The 22765-nt window shown below is 41.8% G+C and overlaps 1 protein-coding gene across 1 annotated transcript; it reads left to right on the top strand.

Moving 5' to 3' along the window:
• The first annotated feature begins 124 nt into the window (after positions 1-124).
• LOC146981139 (tricarboxylate transport protein B, mitochondrial) lies at positions 125-21256 on the top strand. The gene is made up of 9 exons (XM_085786105.1): positions 125-780; positions 11512-11619; positions 12668-12767; positions 16350-16488; positions 17511-17595; positions 17744-17848; positions 17972-18087; positions 18188-18261; positions 19086-21256. Exons 1-9 carry the CDS (start codon positions 654-656, stop codon positions 19198-19200), a joined length of 969 nt encoding a protein of 322 aa, XP_085642231.1. The 5' UTR covers positions 125-653; the 3' UTR covers positions 19201-21256.
• The last annotated feature ends 1509 nt before the right edge of the window (positions 21257-22765 follow it).

The raw sequence follows: 22765 nt of genomic DNA, 5'->3' as shown, positions 1-22765 counted from the left end.
CTCTCTCACTGGGATGCATTTTTATGTTAATCCAGACGGAGAGAGAGAGAGAGGGCGAGAAAGAGCCTGCGCCCCGCCCTTCTTCTGTTGTGGAACAAAAAGTGACCACCCCCACTGGGATCATAAGCACCCTGTGTGACACCCACTGCTGCCACACCTCTGGGCTCATGGTGGATGGTGTTTATAAGTTCACTCGCTTCACGAGAGAGAGAGATCGCTGCAAAAGTTCCACGCGGCAGCAGCAGCAGCAGGATACAGGACTCATTATATTTATATCCGCCCCTCCTTGCTTCCGGTTTGCTTTGCTGTTTTTTTTTCTCTCTTACGCACGACTGTCGTGATACGGCGTTGCCATAGTTACAAATAACAGCTATTGGATTATATAGAAGGATCCCAACTTCCTTGACAGTCCCAGTATCCGCCCACTGTCAACAACAGAGATCCGCGCGGAGTCTCCTCACAGATTACCTGCATCCAGGAGGAGCGCGCGTCACAGGCAGCGGCATCAAGTCCACGCGTTGCGCGCTCTGGTCTGACTTGGGGAAAAAGAAAAAGAAAAAAAAGCACATTACAAGCTACCTACTTCATTCAACATAACATTAAATAGACTGGAGTCTTGTTGTAGACTGTAGAGGGAGTGTTTTCTGGTAGTTATGGAGCAGAAAGGCACATTTGTCAGTCCCTTCCCCAGACCGCGGTGTCTGGCTGCGGCGGCGGCAGCGGCGCCGGCGGCGGCGGGGAAAGCGAAGTTGACTCACCCGGGGAAGGCGATTCTGGCAGGTAAGTTCATCCTAAAAGTGTCAATTATAATGTGAACGAGCTGCAATGAAGACAAAGTTGGACAAAGCAGTTTACAGATACTTTGTGTAGCCTAAAGCTTCTGGTGCGCATCGGAGGCAAGTGTGTAAAGGTGCATCATCACCTACACTGTGATAGCTTTAATGACCTGCTGGGAGAAAAAAAAACTGTATCTGTAAAGACCAGACAGTTTGGACTTAATGAAAAGTTCCTGTAGGCTGCTAATTTGAAATATTGTGGAGGAAGTAACAGATGATTTCTTTTTGCATTTTGTCTTGTGTGGTTTTGTTTCCTTGTGTTGCTGTAGGATCAAAGGAAAGTCGTTTTCTCTTAAATGACACGTATCACTTACAGCTGGCAGCCCGAGCTGGTAAAACTAGGTATTGCAACACAGACATGGCCTGATGTTCTCCACCACCAACTTGTTCCATTTTGCCATCAGACCGTCTTGACCTTTGACCCTTGAAGCTGTTGCTACATAGAAATGGATTTGAGAGCAAAGACAAACAGTTTGTCATCCTGTGTGGTGTCATGGTCAGATCTCTGCAGCTGCACTGATCTGGTTTCATCTCCCTGATCTAAAGATCACCTCCACTGCACTTCACATAATGCTATTAGACTGGAGTGATGCATCCAGCAGTGTGTGTGTTTGGGGAGTGGGGGGGTTACTTAGAGTATCTGGAGCCAGTCCAAGGGCTCAGGTATTGTACGCGAGACAATGCAACACAAAAAAACAACAACATTTTATTATTCAGCTGTTGATTAGCAAATCCTTCTGGAGCCAAATTTCACTCCATCTTAAGCACTTCATGTTCTTCTGATTCAAAACTGATCAAAATCAATCATGTCGTTGATTGAAAGGCTCCTGAACGGCTGCTACTGTAAATACATTTCATGGTGTGGTTGTTTTTCTTATGTTTTATTGTTGCTCGGTCAGTTTGTGACCAGTCGGTGATGTCTGTGCTTCGATTCTGTGACAGAACCAGACGTATTGTATCTGCTGATCAATCTATATTGATTAGGATGGGTAATAATAATGGATTCACTGTGGATTTAAATATAAAGTCAGAAATGGTGTGGTTGTTTTAAAAAGCAGCTCAAACCCCCACAAAAATATTGTTGTTATACTGAAGCTGTAATTAGTATATTTAATTGACAAAGTATCAGTTGATTCACTGACTGATTCAGCACTACTTCAATCCTGTTTTGTTGATTCATTTCTGTGAATCATCCATTTATCCCGCTGAGGTTCACACCACCCTCGACCCCCTCGTGTGATGATGTTCGGGCTGCGGTGGCTCCAGTTGATGAAGAGGCTCTCTGAGTTGCTCCTGTATTACGGCTACATGCTGGTATTTGGCAGCACACTGTTGATTTCAGCCGCGTGCCCTGGCAACAGTTGCTTACTGAATAATTCATCCGTCTGAATGAATTCCTTTTGATGTCGGTTTACAAACAAACTGCTTTGGGGGGACGCCGCTAGAGCCATTATTTTAGTTATTCTACCTTTTATTCTCTTGGTTAATTAATTGATGGATCGTTTGGGCTGTCAAATGTCAGGAAACGGTGCAAGATGCCCTTTAGGAGTTCCCATGGAGGTGACAGCTTTAAAATGAGAGCAAAAATATTTAGTTTATTAACATCACCATTTATTTGTTTCAGCTCTAAAAGGTGCAAACATTAATGTTAAGTAAGTGTTTACAGTGACAACCCATTTCTTGACAGTGATTATTTACATCACAGTTAATTGGACGGTCTGGTAAATTAGATCACGGTTTGATTTTGAATTTGAAGCGTAGACAGTTTGTTCATTTATTTTAAAATCTGGTATGATTTAGACATATTTCACATAAAAAAGGGTATTTTAAGGATATTTATTGTGCAAAACTGCAATAAGATTTATTATAAGGGTGATAAATGCAAACCTTTTTACCTCTATGTCTGTAAAAACACCTTTTTTCATGACATACAATAGAATCAAGCTGACATTACATTATTGCATATTACAATATGACTTAGTGTACATGTTTGTTTGGCTTCGGCTTGTTACTGAATTACTACGCCTTTGCAAAGAATGCATTCTTTTGCTTTCGAAGCATCATTCTTCATGAACGTCCCATTTTTTATGTAGGTTTGGCTGTAATAATCAAATGTATTCCTTCCTAGATGTCACAGCCTGGGTGTAATTTCATTATAAAAAACAACTGTTGAGTTAACAGCAGAGGTAATGAAATAGTGGTGTGACTGGAATGAGACAAGGAGAAAAAAAAAAAAAAACGTCAACTCTCCTGATTCATGTCACCCTGTCAACTGCCAAGTCATGGAAATGCGGCCATGGTGAGGTCGCCTTCCCCACCCCCCAACCCCCCTTCCCTCGGCCCCATCCAGCCTGATTGACTGGATATGGCCCAGTATTGCGCCCTGTTCCCCTCGCTGTGACGCTCAGCTCGTCTCAAGCCTGTCTGTCCTGTTTTGCAACAGTGGCACGACTCCGCTCTCTGTCTCAACTCCCCGCTCAGCCCTCCTCCCTGACTCCTCCCGGCCTCGCTGTCAAGAAAACCATTGATTTATCTCTTTGTCTTTCAGGGGTTTGGAAATGAGAGTGTGTCAGAGCATCGCTGGCGTGACTCAGCGGCAGATAAACTTGCCCCTCTGGGTCGTCTGACCCTTGCGATATCATCCATTAAAAAATCACAGCTGATCCTTTACACCTCCTGGATGCAAAGTCTTCTCACTCATAAATAAATACAGCTGACACCTTCTGGTGTTCTGACGCGCTAATGCTACTTCAGATTTATCTGTTATGGTTAGCAGCATGTGAACGCGGACAGAGCGAGGCACTTGTACAAGCCTGAAGGCTGTAAGTAGACAAAGCAAGAAGTAGAAGGTCGTAGCTTAATGGATTAGAGACCCCACATAGACGGTGGCCGGGGAGGAGGAGGAGGAGGAGGAGGAGGGGTGTACGATGCACATTTCCAAAGCTTTTAGAGGCCCGTGTGCTCTTTCCACTTTCATTGGTTGGTTCAAGTCTTCTCTCAGCAGCCACTGGTGATGACTGAGGGAAGGAGGGGAGTGTTTTATCTCCGTGAGGCCTGAGGGTGAGACAGCAGTCTAAATGGGTCTCTAGTCCTGATTTGCAGCATTCATTCATTGCTGTGGTTTGCATTTTACAACCTCACGAGAGAGTCTGTGGTGGAGAGAGGGAAAGAAAGAGAAAGTTCCTTTTTAATCTTTATTTCTTCATAGAGCGGCTTTTTTCCCACTGAGACAGCCTCGCTTTTTTGTCACTTTCCCTGCTCTCTTTTCACCCCCCCCCCCCTCTGTCCCTATCTCTCTCCAGCCTCGGGGGCAGCCAGTTAGGTTTCGTGAGTGGCTGTCTCCTCTCAGGCTCAGAGGGCTCGTCAAACTGTGGCTTATACTCCCATTTTCCTCACGTCACAGGCGACGCACACAGTCCACTCCCATGCACTGTTTCCACTGCTCGCAGACCCCGAGTACCAGGAGGCGAGATAATAAATCACAGTCCAATCTCCCTCTCTCTCTCTCTCTCCGATCAACCCCCAACGTAACAGCTTTTCAGATAGATGCTGGTATAATGTAGCAACAAACCGCCATGTAGGAATGATCTGTCATTCAATTAATATCAAAACAAATTAGCTTCATATTTTATCTTATGTTTTTCTTACTCATTGTTGCATTCGCATGTTTCATCTCATTCATTATAAATCAATGTAATGAACAATCTGCTGTCCATTTCTTAATTACCCTCAGATTGTAGATTGATTGTCTGCCTGTTCCTCAACCACAGAGTTTAATTCACATCACTCCAGCGTAAAGGATTAACTTGCAGAGATTCAAAACTTGCTTGAGAAAATCAATCAGTTTGAACATGTAAGAATTTTCTTGAAGCGTCACTCGTGTCAGACTTGAAATATGGTCGTCCAACAACCATCGCTTAAATAGCTTGAGAACCTGTTTTCTCCTGGAGCAAATATGCGGCTCTTTAACTACTAAATGTTTCACTGCATCCATTGTTTGGCCCTGAGACGGTCATGTTTAGGACCGAAAACAGCTGTTTTCAGCATCTGGAAGCCTGAAATTCTCTGTAGAGCTGAGAGGAAGTGAGGAGTCGGGGGGTGGCTCTCTCTGGGTGCATCACTATGAGTGGCTCCTTTCACAAACACACATTATGTGATCTAATTGTTCATATAAATAAATATATTATATAAAACAATTACATGTTAAAGGTGGCTGGTTATCAATGAAAATTGGTGATCAATGAACAGATTATGTAAGTAATTTACATCACTTGCGTAATCCCTAGAGAGCCTTGCAGCCACATCTGCATCTGCACACAGTTAAAACAACCTGTGCGTTAGTCGCCCTGTTTATGTAAACGACAGTAGCCTACGAGCCGCTCGCTGCAGGCTTCGAAGCGGTTAAAACAGTTTCCATGTAAAATTAATCAACATCTTTCCTGTAATTAAGCATCAGTGTAGCATTAGGGAGTGTTGTTCAGGACAGAGGAAGCCTGAAAGGCCAGACGTCAGATGAATAATTCTTTTCATGTTTTGCATGAGGCAAACAGAAATATTACGGCTCTATTAATAGGACACCTCATGTTTGAAGTACATCGGTCCTCTGGCTATGCTCTCCACTTGGGCTGGAGATATGGACAAAATAACATATTTCCCTCAGACTTCAGAGAGTTTCAAGTGAGAGATAATCATCTAAGGAAGGAACATCTGGATGAATAATGGATAGATTCTCATGCAGATCTGCTTAATTTGCTGGCACATCCACATATGTAGATACACATTGTTGACTGACTAGCGTGAGTTTTGTTGTTTGAATTGAAAAACTGAAATCCACAGATTGACTGAGAGTCAAAAATGTTTATTATGAAGATAATGGACCTTCAGATATGTTTAGAACCTGCTGCGTTCACAGACCGTGTCAGATTGTCAGTTTGTCCTTAGAAAAATAAAGTTTCGGTGCAGACCAGATGTGGTGGCTGCTCATTAGAGTCACTGGAGGAGACAGGACAGGACTTCAGAAACGGTCCCTCCCTGTCAGCTGGCTGACTGCCTGCTCACCTGGCTTCCTCTGGGCCTCACGGTGCTGCAGAAAAGAGTCTGTCAATTTGTGTGTGAGCATCTTTTCTTCATGAATGTGTGTAAATGTGCACATAATATACAGCATGTTCTACAAGATCTCATGGACGCTAGAGGTTGCAGCGTGTTTGACAGTAGATTTATCATATTTTAATGATTAACTAACCAATTTGAGGCATTTTTCAAGTCAAAATGCTAGATATGAACTAATTTCATCTTCTCAGTTGTGAGGATTTTCAGTTTCCCTGCTCTTCTTTGTCTTGTGAGGTTAGGGTGTCCGAACTTATTCAATGAGATACCAGTTTGAAAAAAAGGTCTTTTCCTGTTTCATTATGAAAAATTGAAGTCTACATCTACACCGAAGTGAAAATTGTACAATTTATTAAACCTGTCATCCACGTCTGATCACCTAACATCAGTTCTCAAGGACATTAATGCTCCTGTGGCTGAATGGGAGCCAATCTCTGCAGCAAGGGGACCTTTCCAGTGGAGGCCTGTGCAACTGCTCCATTTACAATAACATGTGGATGTAATTTTGAGGTGTCCGCATACTTTTGGCCAGGCATCGTGCGTGAGTGGCATGTATATGAGCCAGAGCCCAGCTGTGGAGTGTGATTAAGTTATAAATCCACCTTGTCTGGCACGAGAGTGAGTGTTACTATAGCACAATACAGTCTCTTAGTCAGTGATTTATGTAGCTGCTGCTTAGTTTGTAGAAGATTCAAGTTTTTAAGAGTCTGTAGAGGCGGACGCTGCGCTGTTTTTTGGTTTTTTTACTGCCTCTGGGTTTCTGATATGACTCCAATGCCATTTCCATTTCCTTGGGTGTAATACTAAGTGTCGGAGACTCGTGTGGATGAATTGATTTTATGACACCGAGCGGTGAAGAGTGGTCGGAGTGGAGAGAGGAGAGAGGACGGAAGGTGCTACTGAGAGAAAAATGAAGAACAGGAGAAGAGAGCGAGCCTGTGAAGATAAAGATTAATGGCCATTTTTCTCATCTAACCCACGTTTGGCCGCCTCACAGGAGTCATTTAGGGTGTCATCTGTAAACCTGCTGTGTGTGTGTGTGTGTGTGTGTATTGGATATAGGCTGCGAAATAGACTAGAAGACAAACACGCTGCTTCTCCTCCGTAGATTCAGAGCGCCTGATGAGGATTGATCATGTGTTTGTGTCTGTTGCTGCTGCTGAGTCGCTGTCTGTGACGGACTGTTGGTTGGTTTTCACATGCAGCTCTGTCCTGACTGAAAACTGATGAACGAATGAATGAATGAAGTTTATTGTTTCTTCTTCTCCAAGACACACTGACCCACTGATCCTGGATCAGGGGGCGGCCGGCTGGAATGGAGCATGTGATTCCTGTTACTTTTCAGGAGGTTAACATTTACTTACTATTCTCTCAGGATTAGGGGAATTACAGCTCAGTGGTCTGGTGGTTAAAGTTCCTATAAATGTGTGTGTTACAAAGGGCGTGTGTGTGTGTGAGATCATGTGAATGAATGCCTTGATGGTGCGCACTGTTATTATGAATAGTAGTGACTTGGTAAAAGTATAATCATCAATAGGTTCATAAGCATTTTAGGTAGACTCATACAAATATTTGGGTATACATATCGACAAAAACTTATGTTGGAATATTCATGTGAATTCTGTTTGCTCCAGGATTCAGCAACGTCTCTACTTTTTGCGACGACTCAGGGTGTTTGGGGTCGAACAGAGGCTACTGATGATATTCTATCATGCTGTTGAGAGCATTGTACGGTATGGAATTTCAGCTTGGTTATCAGCAAAGTTAAAAACGCAAATACATAAGCAGACTGGTTCATTGTGCAATGAAAGTGATGGGGGTGAAAGAGTACCCCTCCCTCCAGATGCTTTTTGATAAAATCATTATCAGACACGCTAGGAAGATCACCACCGACCCCTCCCATCCCATGTCTGGCAGATGGTACAGACAGAGTCCCAGTTAAGAACAAAAAACGTTACCTCAACAGATATAAGAACTCCTTCGTACCACTTTCAGTAGGTCTCATGAACTCTAAACAGTACCAACGTTGAGGGCAGTACATTAAAGCAGAAGTAAGTGATATGTTTGTGTTAATATAAGTCTTAAATAGTTATATCTTCCGACAGCAATCACTTACATAGAGTGTTTGGTCTGAAACACGGGTCTCTCAGTCCCTCTGCTCTGCTCTGAGCCGAGGAGAAAACATTTATTGTATCCTACAGTTTTTATCCAATGAGGAGAGAGAACGGCATGCAGGGCTGTGTGTGCAGCCAAGGGACGCCGTGAATGTGGTGACGTAGCGACGAGGACTGTTATGGTGCGTTCAAGGAAACTCGTATTTTTCCGACCGTGAAGTGGTACCAGTTCGATCTGGTAGGTCTACGAGTTTACCGGTCGGAAGTTACGAGTGGCCGTTATAGTGACTTTCACCGGTAAAACAGGTCGGAAAAACACGAGTGGGTTGCCTGGAACGCTACAAAGTCGTAAGTTGTGACTTGAAGCTGTAATTTACGATTTCAAAAGGCTGCCTGGAACGCAGCATTAGCGAAAACGACCGGACCACTTACTTCTGCTTTAATATTGTGGTGTCAGTTTTTGTATGATGTATTGATGTTTGTGCTGTCGGCTCTTGCTTTTTGTATTGATGTTTGTGGCATTCTGTATTTGTTTGTATTTGCACTTAATTGTATGCACTGTCTCGTCTGCCCACCTGTGGGGGTATGTGTGTGTGCAGCAGCTGCATGTACTGTATGTCCAGCACAAATTTCCTGCGGGACCAAATAACTTAACTTAACTTAACTTAACTTAACTTAACTTAACTTAACTTAACTTAACTTAACTTAACTTAACTTAACTTAACTTAACTTAACTTAACTTAACTTAACTTAACTTAACTTAAGTTAACTTAACTTTATTATGACTGTGCCAAGCAATACAGAATTATCCTACTATTGATGAGCTGGAATGGAAAGACTCCAAATGTCACAATGAGAAATTGTGTTATATAAAAAAACAGTATTAGTGGTGGCCCTCCTCTCCGGCAGGTTTGAAAGGGTTAATGTCAAAGATGTGACTCACAATAACTAAATGATGACGGTGACAAATGAGATTTTTAGTTGCACAGGCATAATTAAACGCCTTTGTCCCTCCCTTATTGATTTTCTCTCATTAAACCAGCTGCAGTCACAGCGGAGGAGATAAAGAAGATAAAGAGAAGCAGATGAGTCAGAGGCTTTTTAGGCTTTCAGACAAACAAGGTGTGGGTCCTTAGCCTGGCTCTCGCCAGACCGTTGTAGTTCCGCAAAGCTACGCTGAGCTCCACACAAGGGTCTGGGACTGCTCCATAGGCGATTCATTTCAGAAGGCGGGGCCTTGTAAAAAAATCTTGTATGTGATTGGATAAACCACTTGTCCATTATCTTGAATGACGTGCTACTTCAGCCACTCACATCGTTCTCTGTTCATCTTACAAAGAATTAATATTCGATAGATTCGACAAAACAGTTGAAATAGCAGAATCAATGCCAACGCACGACTCCTCACTGCGAGCCGCCATTGTTGTTTGACTCAAACAGTTGCTCCAGCGCTACGTCACACCTCAGAAAGTCCCGCCCGGCGATCCTGATTGGTTTATTATTTTTTGCTCCGGGGAAGAAGTTTGCATTGGCCTCGAGTCCAGACCCTTGTGTGAAGCTGAGCGTAGCGCCTCTGGTGGAGCTTTGCGGAACTACAAGGGTCTGGCGAGAGCCAGGCTAGTGGGTCCTGCAAAAAAAGGCTAATCTAACCTAATATCAAGATGGAAACTTTTAGTCTGAGTTGCAATGAGCTCCACTCACGGTCCTCCTCTGCACGCTTGGAGTTAAATATATGTTTTTATCTTAAGCAGAGGCGATGCAGCCAGGTGCCATGGTGATAAACGTCTTGATGGCAGCAGCGACACATGAAGCGTCCGCGCTGCAGAGCTCAGTAACATTCATGGATGTTGATGAAAGGAACAATGACGGCAGTCTGAATACACTGAAGAAAATAAAATGCACAAAAATATACCAGTAATAACAGCTACTTAGTGTCACATTCACCTGTCAACTCTTACTTTTCTTTAAACACATGAAAAAAATCTGCCCTTGTTCTCAGCGCATCTTTACTTATTTCAAGAAATGTAAAGAAATGACTCATTGTCTTCAAACAGGCAACATGAGCGCTGAGATTTCTGCACTAGTATAATGAAAATGACTGTTTTAGAAAACTCTCAAAACAGCTGATTTGGAAGAGAAACTAGAAAATGAATGAAATGAAATGAAAAGATGATTTTAGGACTGAATAGTCACAAATCTAAAGATGTAAATGGTTTTGAAAACATGCAGTGATTGATTGTATCACAGGAGACAGTGAAATCCCCACAGATGCAACATAGAGCGACTGAAATGAAACATTGATTTTCAAATGGATTATCTAATATCTAATTTTCTATTTCATATGAAGTTTTTTTCACACAAGCTGCTGAGCATCGGCGGTAAAGTGATTCCTCAGTAAAACTTTTGCAAATACGTTAACATCTGATCACAACTGGTAATTCTCTGGAATGGAGAAAATCACAACCACTTCCTGTTGATGACTGTTTTTTTTTTTTCTTTCTTTCTTTTTTAGCCTGAAGTGGATTTTTATGCTAAAGAAGGATATTTCAGTTTTTCACTTCCCATTCGCCGGTTTGTTGTGCTAATTTATTTCAGGTTTCCTGAGTTGGCACAAAAACACATGTACGGTAAAATGTTCCCCATAATTAACCGGAAGAGTCATTTTAGATTTTTCGGTGTCAACAGACAACATAATGTGTGTGTGTTTGTCTGTGTGTGTGTGTGTCTGTGTCATTGAGTTAATGGAGGGTCTTGGCCGGGGTAATGGAGCCCCTCCCTGCAGGCTGAGCAGATAATTTAATTAATGTCAGCCCTCGCTCCACCCGCATCCCCACCTCCCTCCCTCCCTCCTTTGTGACTCATTGGTGTTTTGCATTAGCTTCACTTTTGGACACTTGTCTTTATCGACTCGAACTCATCAGCTGTGGCGGTTTTCCAGCTGAACCCTCCGGCGGCCGCTCGCAGGTTCATTCACTGACTCCATTTCTTTCTGCAAACAAACGCTATGCAGTGTTTGGAGTAGAAACCAACCGTGCAACGTTTTCTTTTCTTTCCCTGCGTTGACTTTCTCCTCTTCCTCAGACGGCAGCAGCACAGTCACTGTGAGTTCAGCTGTGAGCCGTTGATTCATCCTCTCCCAGCTCGTTACTCTTCCTCACACAGTAGCAGTAGCTTTTAATGTTTATGGAGAGAGAGAGAGCCATTTGTGGAGTCACTGTAATGATCCATGATGTAATGGCACCTAATTCATAAGGGGGGACGGGGGGACGGGGGGGAATGGGCCTGGTGCGGCTGCAGCCAGGCAGAACAAGAACGTTGAGTTTATATGAGCAGAGACGGCTGTCCAGACGCGTTCCTCCTCTGTGCGTACTTCTTATTGGACGCCGGTTTCGTTTGTGCCTGTTCTTTATGGTGTTTGTGCTGAAGACCATCTGCTGGTTTTCTCTGTGTTTCAGGTGGAATTGCAGGTGGCATAGAGATCTGCATCACCTTCCCCACAGAGTACGTCAAGACCCAGCTGCAGCTGGATGAGAAGGCCAATCCACCCAAATACAGAGGAATAAGTGAGTCTGTCTATCTATCTATCTATCTATCTATCTATCTATCTATCTATCTATCTATCTATCTATCTATCTATCTATCTATCTATCTATCTATCTATCTATCTATCTATCTATCTATCTATCTATCTATCTATCCATCATCTTACAGTAAATACAGAGGAATAAGTCTGTCTGTCTGTCTGTCTGTCTATCTATCTATCTATCTATCTATCTATCTATCTATCTATCTATCTATCTATCTATCTATCTATCTATCTATCTATCTATCTATCCATCATCTTACGTAAATACAGAGGAATAAGTCTGTCTGTCTGTCTGTCTGTCTGTCTGTCTGTCTGTCTGTCTGTCTGTCTGTCTATCTATCTATCTATCTATCTATCTATCTATCCATCATCTTGTCTCTCTGCCTCTCTCAGGAGCTCATTATCTCATTACCCATCATCCCCAGGTACATCAGGGATTCTGGCAGGCTGTCACTGTGCTTGTTTATATGACTTAGACCAATGCACACACACACACACACACACACACACACACACACACACACACACACACACACACACACACACACACACACACACATTTCACCATCCATGCATACCCAGAGACACACACACACACACACAGGATCTGTTAATATTGGCTCGAGCTCTGACGAGCGGAGAGCTATGGTTAATGAGCGCTCCAGACAGCTGTTGCTTTTCTTGCACTGTTGTGTGTTTGGCTCGGTAGGACAACATGGGCTGATGTCTCCCAGAGCCAGAAGCCAAAGAAATACATCAAAAATCAGCCTGTGGTTCAGTTTACCCATGTCATGACTGATTAACACACAGCCACATTGTGTTGCCTTAGCCAAGTAAATGAATCAGAATTAAAAAAAACCCTCTTGCACTACATTGATTATGCTGTTTCGAGGATGTCTCAGTAGATTTTCCTTTTACACTGATCAATTCAATTCACTATCATCAATATATATATAGGTTATTTTGGACCATCTTTAATGTATGTGTGTGTGTGTGTGTGTGTGTGTGTGTGTGTGCTCCTCCAGGTGACTGTGTGAAACAGACAGTGCAGGGTCATGGCGTTAGAGGACTGTACAGAGGACTCAGCTCACTGCTGTACGGCTCTATACCCAAATCTGCAGTCCGGTGAGTAACAAGTACAGTTCACATCTCTGATATAAAACTCTACCTAGGATGTATAAAGACAAAACTGAACTAATGTTAAATGTACTTGGGGAGAAATTAATAGTAGAACTTGTTAGAAACAACACAGAGGACGCAGCAGTAACAAGGGAATTAGAAATGACATAAAAAGTAAAAACTGATCTTACCTAATATTAGTTACTGTTTTTTCTGAGCAGCTTTTCACTATTTCTCTCTGGTCACTCACTTTCATATTACAAATAGGAGCTATGCAAGATTTGCACCTTAATTAAACTGCTTTGGAGTAATCGTGATGGTTAAATGACTTGTTACGAGGGCTCTGTAGAGAAAAAAACAGCAAAAAAGTGACCAGACCTGCATGGTTCCCCTTTAAATATTTTATAATGTTTGACCTTTAAAAAAATAATAGTAGCACTAGAGTAGACGGACACTGTACACTGTAGTTATTCTGTTATTCTGCAACAACCCCAAATAAATGGACACACTATTGGTGCGTTATGACTACTTAATTACTTTATTGTTTTTTCTTTTGCCTCTACATTTCCCAACATTTTTATATCTTACATTCACTTTCTAGGAATAACAGAAGTGTATAAAGTGTGTATGTGTGCAGTAAAGGCTGGGATAAAATGAGCACTTTTAGCTAAACCACTGCGATCATCTACCTGGAACCTCTAACTCACACACTCCAATTATTCTAGTCCATTACCCACAATGCAACGCATAAATGCCACACTAGCCTCCAGTATAATTACGTTATTCTTTCACAGAAGTGACATTTATTTCTAGACAAGTGTCCACGTTGCAAACACACCCACACGCACGCACACACGCACGCACGAGCACACACTGCACAAAACTGAGCCAGGAGCTTTTATTGACACCGTTTTTGTTCTCCTTTTCATTCTTCCGTTCCTTCTGTGTGTGTGTGTGTGTGTGTGTGTGTGTTATGCTGGAGGGTAGAGCCTGTCTGTACGATGGAGAGACAGGCCCAGCCAGGCGGAGCAAAGATGCCACTCAAACTCAGGCAGGGTCTCAATAGGGAGACTTGTGTTGGTTCTGGGTGTCGTAAGATTCATGTGCAGTGTTTGAGTGATTGTGTGTGTGCGTGCGTGCGTGTGTGTGTGGGTGTGTGTGTGTGTGCACATACTGTATAAATGTACCAGTCTTCAGCACCATTTCCAGTCTAAATGGTTTAGTTTCTGCTCTATGGGATTTTCTATTGGGAAATATGTCATAGAGGAACATTATTAAATTTAAGCCACATTCACTTTCTGCTCATGTAGTGTTTATATTTAATAGAAGAATGCACTGTATATAATGTAGTGTCTGTCTGTAGTGTAGAATTAGATTGAGTCATTTATGATTGGGAGCCTCCCAATCATTGTAACTTGTGACCCTTTAAGATGACGCTATGTCTACTTGTCAGTCTTCATTACAGATTTCCCCTTATGTTATTTCATTTCGTAAAAAAAATAAAGATAGAAGCAAGTCATACACAAAAATACATGACATTGCAAAGCAGAAATATGTTTTTTTTCTGGTTTTCCATCACGTTAATTACTGTATGTGTGGTCCTATGATGGTTTCCGTAAAGCCAGGCTTGAAAACCATGGACTTGGGGAATGTAGCAGAAAATGAACAGGTAATGAAATGTAATGGAAAGTTTGATTGCTGTTATGATTGGGACAGTTAGTTTTGATCTGTGGAGATTGAGAATACCTTGGCCTATTTCCATTGACCATTGCTCCATCGCTTCCCTTGAGTCGTTAGTTCGATCTGTTCTTTTCCTACTTTCTTTTCCATCCTCTCTCCCCTTCCCCCTTCCTATCGCTCTTCTGCCTCTTCAGCTCTCTTCCTCATCCCGTCCCATTAGCTGATTGCCTGTGCGCCATCGTCGTGTGCTGCAGGGTTGTCATGGAGGTATGGGAGGCACAGACACGAGAGCCTTTGACCTTTTTCTCCCCTTATCCCCTCCATCCCCCCTCCATCTTTATATACACATCCCTCTCTCTCTCCTGTTTGCCAAGCCTCCTTTGTGTGCCTCCTCTTCCCCATCCAGTCCACTCTTTCTATCCCTCCTTCACCTCCTCTCCTCATCAGCACAGTAGTCGACCTTGTAGAAAGACCCACTAATGAAGATTGGGCAGCAAGCACTCTGCCGTCCAGAATGACTCATCTCTCTGACTGTGGACTGTCAGCCAAAACATGACGTGCCATATTCAAACTCCGAAGTTTAGCTACTGTAGCTTGTTAAATGGATTCGAGGGAGTATGGAGAGTAAATTGGAAAAGGAGCCGGCCTGGCGGTGCCATCTATCTCTCCGGGAGCTTTTAACGAATAGCGTTTGTTTCAAGGTTAGTTAGTGAGTCTACGGATGCTGAGGGGAAAGACAGTTTTTTATTTTATTTTTGCTTTCTCCGGAGCTTAAAGTCTGTTTGCAGTTAGCGGAGTGGTGTGCATAAAGACAGAGAGGAATTGATTTATTTTTATGTGTTGTTTGTTCCTGTTCAACAGTGGGAGTCAGTTAATTGGGACGGGGCGTCTGTCTTTCAAAACAAACTCAATCTGTGTGAAGAGGGAGACACGGGAACAGATGTGGGAGGGTAATGATGGGTGGAAAATCTTTCAGTGAAAAGACAGGTGGAGAAGAAAACTAAAATTAGGGCCTACATGAGATTTTAAGAGATGAATTCTGTTTTTTTTCTGTTCAGGTTTTGTCTAAAACCTGTGGCGATGGCAGGTAAATGGCTCAGACAGACGGTGAGAAAAGACAGAGCATTAATCAGGAGCGAGCATCTGTCCTCCCCCACCCCTTTTTCTAAATGTATCGGCCGGCGTCCTGCCGTCACTACAATTCAATCCCATCTATAAATAACCTTTCTTCTTGTAAAGGACTCGCTGGCACAACATTTTCTGATTAAGGAGATACATAAAGCAGCACACCTCTCTCGCTGGCTCCCATGGCAGCGGTTGCTGCATGGTCACTTTCCGGTTACTGAGAGACTGCACGTTTATTGGTGCATCTTTAATGAGGGAAGAGGAAGGACAATGAAGCGAGAGCCTTAAGCACATTCTGCACTTTCAGCAGTTTGTCTCTGCTAAAAAAAAAAATCTGAGTTAGAAGCAAGTTTTTTTGCCTTGAGGTGGATCTGTAGTTCTGCTTTTATTTGCACTCAGTGAGACTAGTTTTATATTCTCCTCTGCTGCCAGATTTCTGCTGATGATGGACACAGCATCATTTTCTTGTCAATGTCAGTGTGTTATTAAAAAGATCCTTGTTATATGTCCCTGGAACACCAGCATGTATTTGTTTTTATTTTATGTTTTTACATCAGCCTTTATTTACATTAAACTGAATATAATCTTGTAAGATTAAAACAGTATTATTCCAGTTCTACTCTCTCAGCTTTAAAGAGAAGAAACATTGGAATGAAAGTTTAAACATTTTTAAATATAACTTTTTTATAATCAAACATCTGCATCTATAAAAATCATCTGGACACACACTTCTGGATTTTTTCCCACAGTTCCATGCTGACTCTATTTTCCGCTTTTCCTCAGGTTCGGGGTGTTTGAGTTCCTCAGTAACCATGCGAGGGATGAGTCTGGCCGACTGGACAGCACCAGAGGCCTGCTGTGTGGACTTGGAGCAGGAGTGATGGAGGCCGTTTTGGTCGTCTGCCCCATGGAAACAGTCAAGGTATGTCATTAACTGATCAGTGGTCAGATTTCTAATTTGATGTGTTTGAGTTTTAGTGTAGGGGAGACCGGGGATGGTTGTAACAAAGGGATGACAGCATCACTTTCACCAACAGGGGATAACATTAGAGTTATGTGATCAATATCATGTGTAGTGTACCCACTCACTACCTGACATTGCATGTGAATTTGCATGGCTCTATGAAGAAGTGTGTAGGTTTTAGAGCCAAAAAACATTTTTTTATGGAAGAAACTAATCTTTTGAACCAAGTCTAAATTTTGACTAGTATCGATACCGTTGACGATTGAATTATTTAACTTGTATAAGATGAGAGAGCAGGTTCTTAGTTAAAATGTGTGTAATTTAATCAATGTTTATTTCAAACCACCATGCTGATACAGCTCGTCAAACAATGGCTGACAGGGGTGGGGATGGTTGTTACACCTTTTATCTTTGTTGTTTTAGGAGGAGTGGCACTCCTTGCATTTGACATCAAATAGTGAATTCTGTGATATAGTTTAAGAAGTCCAAGGCACTGCTATTTGTAGAGGACAAATGAGGGTATTCTGTGTCAAAATTTGAGAGCCCTACCATGAACACTTTCCAAGTTATGGGAGCTGAGAAAAAAAATGTTACAACCATCCCCGGTCTCCCCTAATGCACACGTGCATTTTGGCATTTATGAATGATCTTGGTAATACTGATAAAATATTATAAACTATGTATTCTGAAACAATGTGGACATTAATACGCATCTGCCTTGAATAAATGGAAGTATTTTTCATATAAATACACTCTCCTTGGTTTATATTCATAAGAATAAGCAGGTACATTTGGTATAGACTCCATACTACTGCCTTTATCAGTGGATCTGGCATATTCCCTGAACTGAAAAGTGCAAAGATAGCCAGACTACACATTAGTGCTCTTTTCACCAGCTTCTACCAGTCTCTCTCTTCTTTGTAATGGCAGCATTTTCTCTTTTGGATGATGTTCATGTTGTTCCTTTTTTATCTCCCAAGGTTAAATTCATTCATGACCAAACCTCAGCAAACCCCAAATACAAGGGTTTCTACCACGGAGTCAGAGAGATCATCAGAGCGCAAGGTAGAGGAGCAGCTCCAATGCATGTGCTTTATCTGACCTCTACTGGTCAGACAGGGCAGTGCAGCTGAGAATCTAGCATCAAATCTACTGTCCAGTCCAGACTTTTGTTACTTTTTTACTAATAACCTTGATTCTTTTCCTTGGACAGGGCTAAGAGGGACGTACCAAGGTCTCACTGCCACAGTCCTCAAACAAGGCTCCAACCAGGCCATTCGCTTCTTTGTGATGACCTCTCTCAAGAACTGGTATAAAGGTCAGTATTAGAATAAAACTTAACAGGAGCATGACTATTCTATATGTTCAAAACAGGGACTAATATTGCAACCAAAACATTAACTGATCACTCACCAACTCTTCTGTCATGTCTCTTCACCAGGCGATAACCCCAACAAAGCCATTAATCCACTGGTGACTGGAGCCTTTGGGGCCATAGCAGGAGCAGCCAGTGTATTTGGAAACACCCCACTAGATGTCATCAAGACTCGGATGCAGGTACATGATATGAAATCTGTAAAAAAAGAAAGAAAAGAATGAAGCTTACTTCCTTCTGTGTTTTGCCATTGTCTTAATGTCTTTCTTTTCGTTTCCGAAGGGTCTGGAAGCACATAAATATAAAAGCACGCTGGACTGTGCTGCGAAGATCCTGAGACATGAGGGCTTGGCAGCGTGAGTATGCCTAATCTTTGATTAGTTTGATGTCACAGCACGTTTGTACCATTAGTTAATTAATTAATCACAACAGGCCTTTACTGCTTTCACTGCATGAGCCTCATGGAAACTTGGTTCATTCTTGCCATCCATCTGCATATGTATATTGTTAGGGATGTTTTTTCAAAGCATATGCTTAAAGGGATAGTAGCATTTTTTTTTAAAGTGGGGTTGTATGATCTACAAATAGCCCCTAAGTACTTTAATTGCAGTAGAAGACTCTCTGCACTCTCAGCCCATAGCCCTGCCCAGAGATTTACAACATACAGTGTTGTGAACAGACCCAAAGAAACGGAAAAGTGCAGGAAAAACGCAGGTTTTTTTTGGACCTAACCAACTCACGTATCCCTCTGCCCAGGGTTAGCGCCCGCCGATCAGCAGTTGGTTAGGTCCAAATAAAAACTGTGTTTTTCCTGCACTTTGAGGGGCTGGAAAAAATTATATTATAGCGAACAATGAAACTGTGTATTTTTTTTCAGGTAAAACCTCTTTTAGGCCACAAAAATAGGCAGTTTCTTTGGGTCTGTTCACAACACTGTATGTTGTAAATCTCTGGGCAGGGCTATGGGCTGGCGTTGCTAACGGGAGGAGTGCAGAGAGTCTTCTACTGCAATTAAAGTACTTAGGTGCTACTATCCCTTTAATGATGTTGGAAAATGTTAGTCAAAAATGTACCGTTGGTTACTGAAAACATCTTTTTGGCGTTAAGTATTAGTAAATTTGCCTTACTCCTGATGACAAATCTTTCATATTCCCTTTTCTCCGTTTCTGTCCATTTGTAGCTTCTATAAAGGGACGGTTCCTCGTCTGGGCCGCGTGTGTCTGGATGTGGCTATAGTGTTCATCATCTATGAGGAGGTGGTGAAAGTCCTGAACACGGTCTGGAAGACGGACTGAGCTGCTGGACATTCAGAAAAGACAGGGCGGCTTCCTGCAGCTGCTCAGGCATCAGACACAGATCTGAGTTCAGCAGACCTCTTCAAGTATTGTAACACCAACTCTTCAGGGTTAGAGGCTTGGATCAGTGTCTTATGCCAAACAGGAGGTTAAAGAGCTTATAGAGGAGGAGAGAGCAGAGAAGAAAGAAAGCCTGATAGAGGCTCAGTGTTACTAACATCGCCTGGAGTGTATGCAGAGCTATAAGGCTCAGCAAGACACCTGACAAGGGTCAACTTCACCAAGTGGGTTTATAAAGTCAGCTGAATAACTGTAAAAGATGCTTCATCTGAGAGACACATCATCAGTTTATAAAAAGTCAAACAAAACTTGAATATCAGGGTCATTAACATGGCTCCTTATAAGCAACACTCTGCAGCTATTTCCCTGTCTTTGTGAACCTGCTTTGGAAAATAACCTCCTCCAGTGAAGAATATTATTTTTCATCATCACAGCCATTGCAGGTGTGTGCATTGCAAGTGTCATACTGAATTTTCCCTGAGTTTGTGTTGCTCTCTGTCTCCTCTTGTGCCTCATATGGTTTCCACTTTCCAACCCAGAGGACCCAGACTGCAGCCGGTTGCAGTTTACAGTCACATAAACTGCACTAACTTCCATAACCAAGCCTTTAATATAATGATTTTACATTTATAATATGCTAATTATTTTTTATACAGGGTAGATTCTATTTAGTTTATGACCAACATTATGATTTTATTGTAAAATATGATGTATTTTATTCCTGTGCCAAATGCCAAATCAAATATATACTATGAAAATCAACATTACATGTCAAGAATTGTATTGAGAATCAGAGAAGAGAAAATGTTATCATGATTCATATTGTGACATGCTTTATAAATGTATTTATTGGAAGTTGAATGATAAAGACCTAAATGCTAGATATATAGAGAGATACTATTTGCTATTGTGCCACTTTCGTCAGGTGTAAAGGTGATTTTAAGATGTGAGGAAAATATTTTAATGCTGTGTTTCACTGTGAGTCGAAAATGACCAAACAAACCTGAGTCATACACTAAAAGTAACCTCCTCCAACAGGTATTTCCTCTTATGCCAGGTTACCGCACCTGGATGGTTATGTCTTCTGTTTACATTAGAAACAGTTTTCAGTAGCTGGGATTCTTCCTCTTGCCATATGTTCCCGACACCAGTGCTTCCCAACCAGAGGGCAGTCACAAAATATAAACCTTAGGGGTCGTGAGATGATTAAATGAAGAGAAGAAAATTATTCTTCTGCTATACATATTGATTTTCTTTTTTCCTTCAGGAAATCACTCTAGACTGGAACCTCTCACAAATCCATAAACATAATTTTTTACCTGTAATGAGGGTTTGCAAGGAGGCAACGCTTCATTTCCTGCAGAGGTTTCACCCACAGGACAGGACCAGTATGTTTTGGTCCAGTTCCTGTGCTGTTCTGTTCTGGTGCCATGTTTCATTCAGGGTTTGTTTTAACCTCTCACTCATGTGCCTTTTGCTGTTGTGTTTGGTGATATATGCATCTTGGGAAATATCCTCATCTGTGAGCGACTCTTTAATCATCTACACAGAAGTTTGAGATTTCTGTGGCTCAGTCATATGGTTTTGATAATACTTCTTCTCCCTTTTATGTCATCACCAGTGATGTGGAAAATCATAATATATATGTGTAATGATTGTATTAAAATACGGTACTGATGGGGGTTATATTTCTTTACTGCTGAAATAATGCTTACCTTTTTTTGTTTGTTTTTAAAGTATTTTTCTGGTGGCCAAAAACAAACTTGTATTCCCAACTGCCAGATAACCAAGAGAAAATATTATTGTTAGAGAAAATCTATGTAATCCAGGGCTCTGTGTGTACATGTGTATATGTGTGTATGTGTGTGTGTGGCTCTTTATGATGGATCTTGTGCAATAAACGCAGCCCCCTTCTGTTGTATGTGCTTTATGTAAAGTCCTATGTTGTGGGGGGATTTTAAAAGTCATTAAAAACAAATGTCTGAGAACTTGAAAGCATGCAGACTGATTGTTGTTTTTATCCTGATTTATCCAGTGTGCACAATCAAAATCAGTGTACCATTTAGCACAGGATAGGGGTCAGTGTCAGGATACCAGCAGCAAACCGGGAATACCAGCATGGATTGTAAACTCACAGACAAGACTGAAACTCAAACACAAATGCATGACAGAAATCTTAAACACTAGGGGGAACTGTTGCCAGAAGCTCAAACATCCGTGATACGCTCCCTCCTCCTCATTGCTCAGACACAAACACACCTCAGCGATGAGAGAGGCCTCCCCCCTCTCTTCATATTTGTACAACAGGGCTTTATGAGGAGGAACAAAGCACCCACTAACCTCCCTTCATCCAAATATCATCACTCCTACTCCTCCTCCCTCTCTCATCTTGCTGCTGTCCAGGCGACTGATCCAAAATTGTCAGAAAAAAAAAAAAATCTCTTATCATCTTTAAGTCACACAGGCATCAACCACATAGCAGCTCAGGCCCTGAGATCATCTTTGAACTCGAGATGAAAAGTGATTTTTTTTCAGCTTTTTCAGAGAGTAGTCAATTTGTCACTTGGCAGCTTCCCTCCCTTTGGTTTGCCTAATAAGTATGGTACAAATACTTGGAGGTAGCCTACAAATTTAAGGTACTGACACAAATTTCTATTTTTCAGCCCATGATATGAATAAAAAATATTTTCAGTGGCTAGTTCCCAACGGCCTCATTGTGTTCTAACAAAGTAAAATTTTCTCCATCTAAAGGATTTTTAGATCTTTGAAGAAGATTAAATGTCCAGTAGCCTATTGGTCCAGTATTAATTAGAGAAATTGTAAATGGTGGGGGGTGGTGGCTCAGATGCCCAGGGTGGCAATGGCAACCACTGCATATACTAGGCCTATATATAATCAGTAGCCTATATATTTAGAGCTATTCCTAGCTGCTATCTATTGTACTACAATCCAACCAGGCCCTCATCATGAAAACTAGTTGCAAAAGTAGAAAAACAAAACAAAACAAAACAACTACCAACAGTATCTGTTAAACAATAATGGCAAAGGATAATACCAAAAAGTAGATGCAAAAGCCCTAAAAGGGTTGTGATGAGCAAAACATTTGGAGATAAATAAAGTCTTTTGAATTGAATTGGATAACCAACTTTAATAGAGTAAAATGACAATAATAGCAGTTTGAAACATGTTAGAGTAGGCTATATCCTATCTATGTCATATGCTTACATTTTTAATGTTCATGAATATGTGTCCCATTTTTAATAAATTAATAAATCAAACAAACATAATATTTCAGGCACTTAGGCTTACAGATATGTTTTCAGCAAAAATAACTGCAGTGCTATAATCACATGAGTCAAACACCTGCTTCTTATTTGTTTCCATAGCTGCAGAGTGTGTTCACCATGGTGTTCACCTTATGTAGCTGAATGCAGATGTAGCCCCGCCCACTTCCGGGCTCCAAGGACAGGATTGTGTTGTGGCTTCGGCTAATGGCTAACTGGAC

The sequence above is a fragment of the Trachurus japonicus genome, chromosome 9, assembly GCF_045865225.1.
Source record: "Trachurus japonicus isolate A0001 chromosome 9, Traja_1.0".
Taxonomy (NCBI): domain Eukaryota; kingdom Metazoa; phylum Chordata; class Actinopteri; order Carangiformes; family Carangidae; genus Trachurus; species Trachurus japonicus.
Note: the sequence above shows the minus strand (reverse complement) of the source record. Positions and strands in the feature narration are given on the sequence as shown.

Coding starts and splice junctions, on each gene's coding strand:
- LOC146981139 (XM_085786105.1), top strand. CDS start 654: ATGGAGCAGAAAGGCACATTTGTCAGTCCCTTCCCCAGACCGCGGTGT. Junction 17,596..17,743: donor AGAGATCATCAGAGCGCAAG/GTAGAGGAGCAG, acceptor TTCCTTGGACAG/GGCTAAGAGGGACGTACCAA. Junction 18,088..18,187: donor TCATCAAGACTCGGATGCAG/GTACATGATATG, acceptor TCGTTTCCGAAG/GGTCTGGAAGCACATAAATA.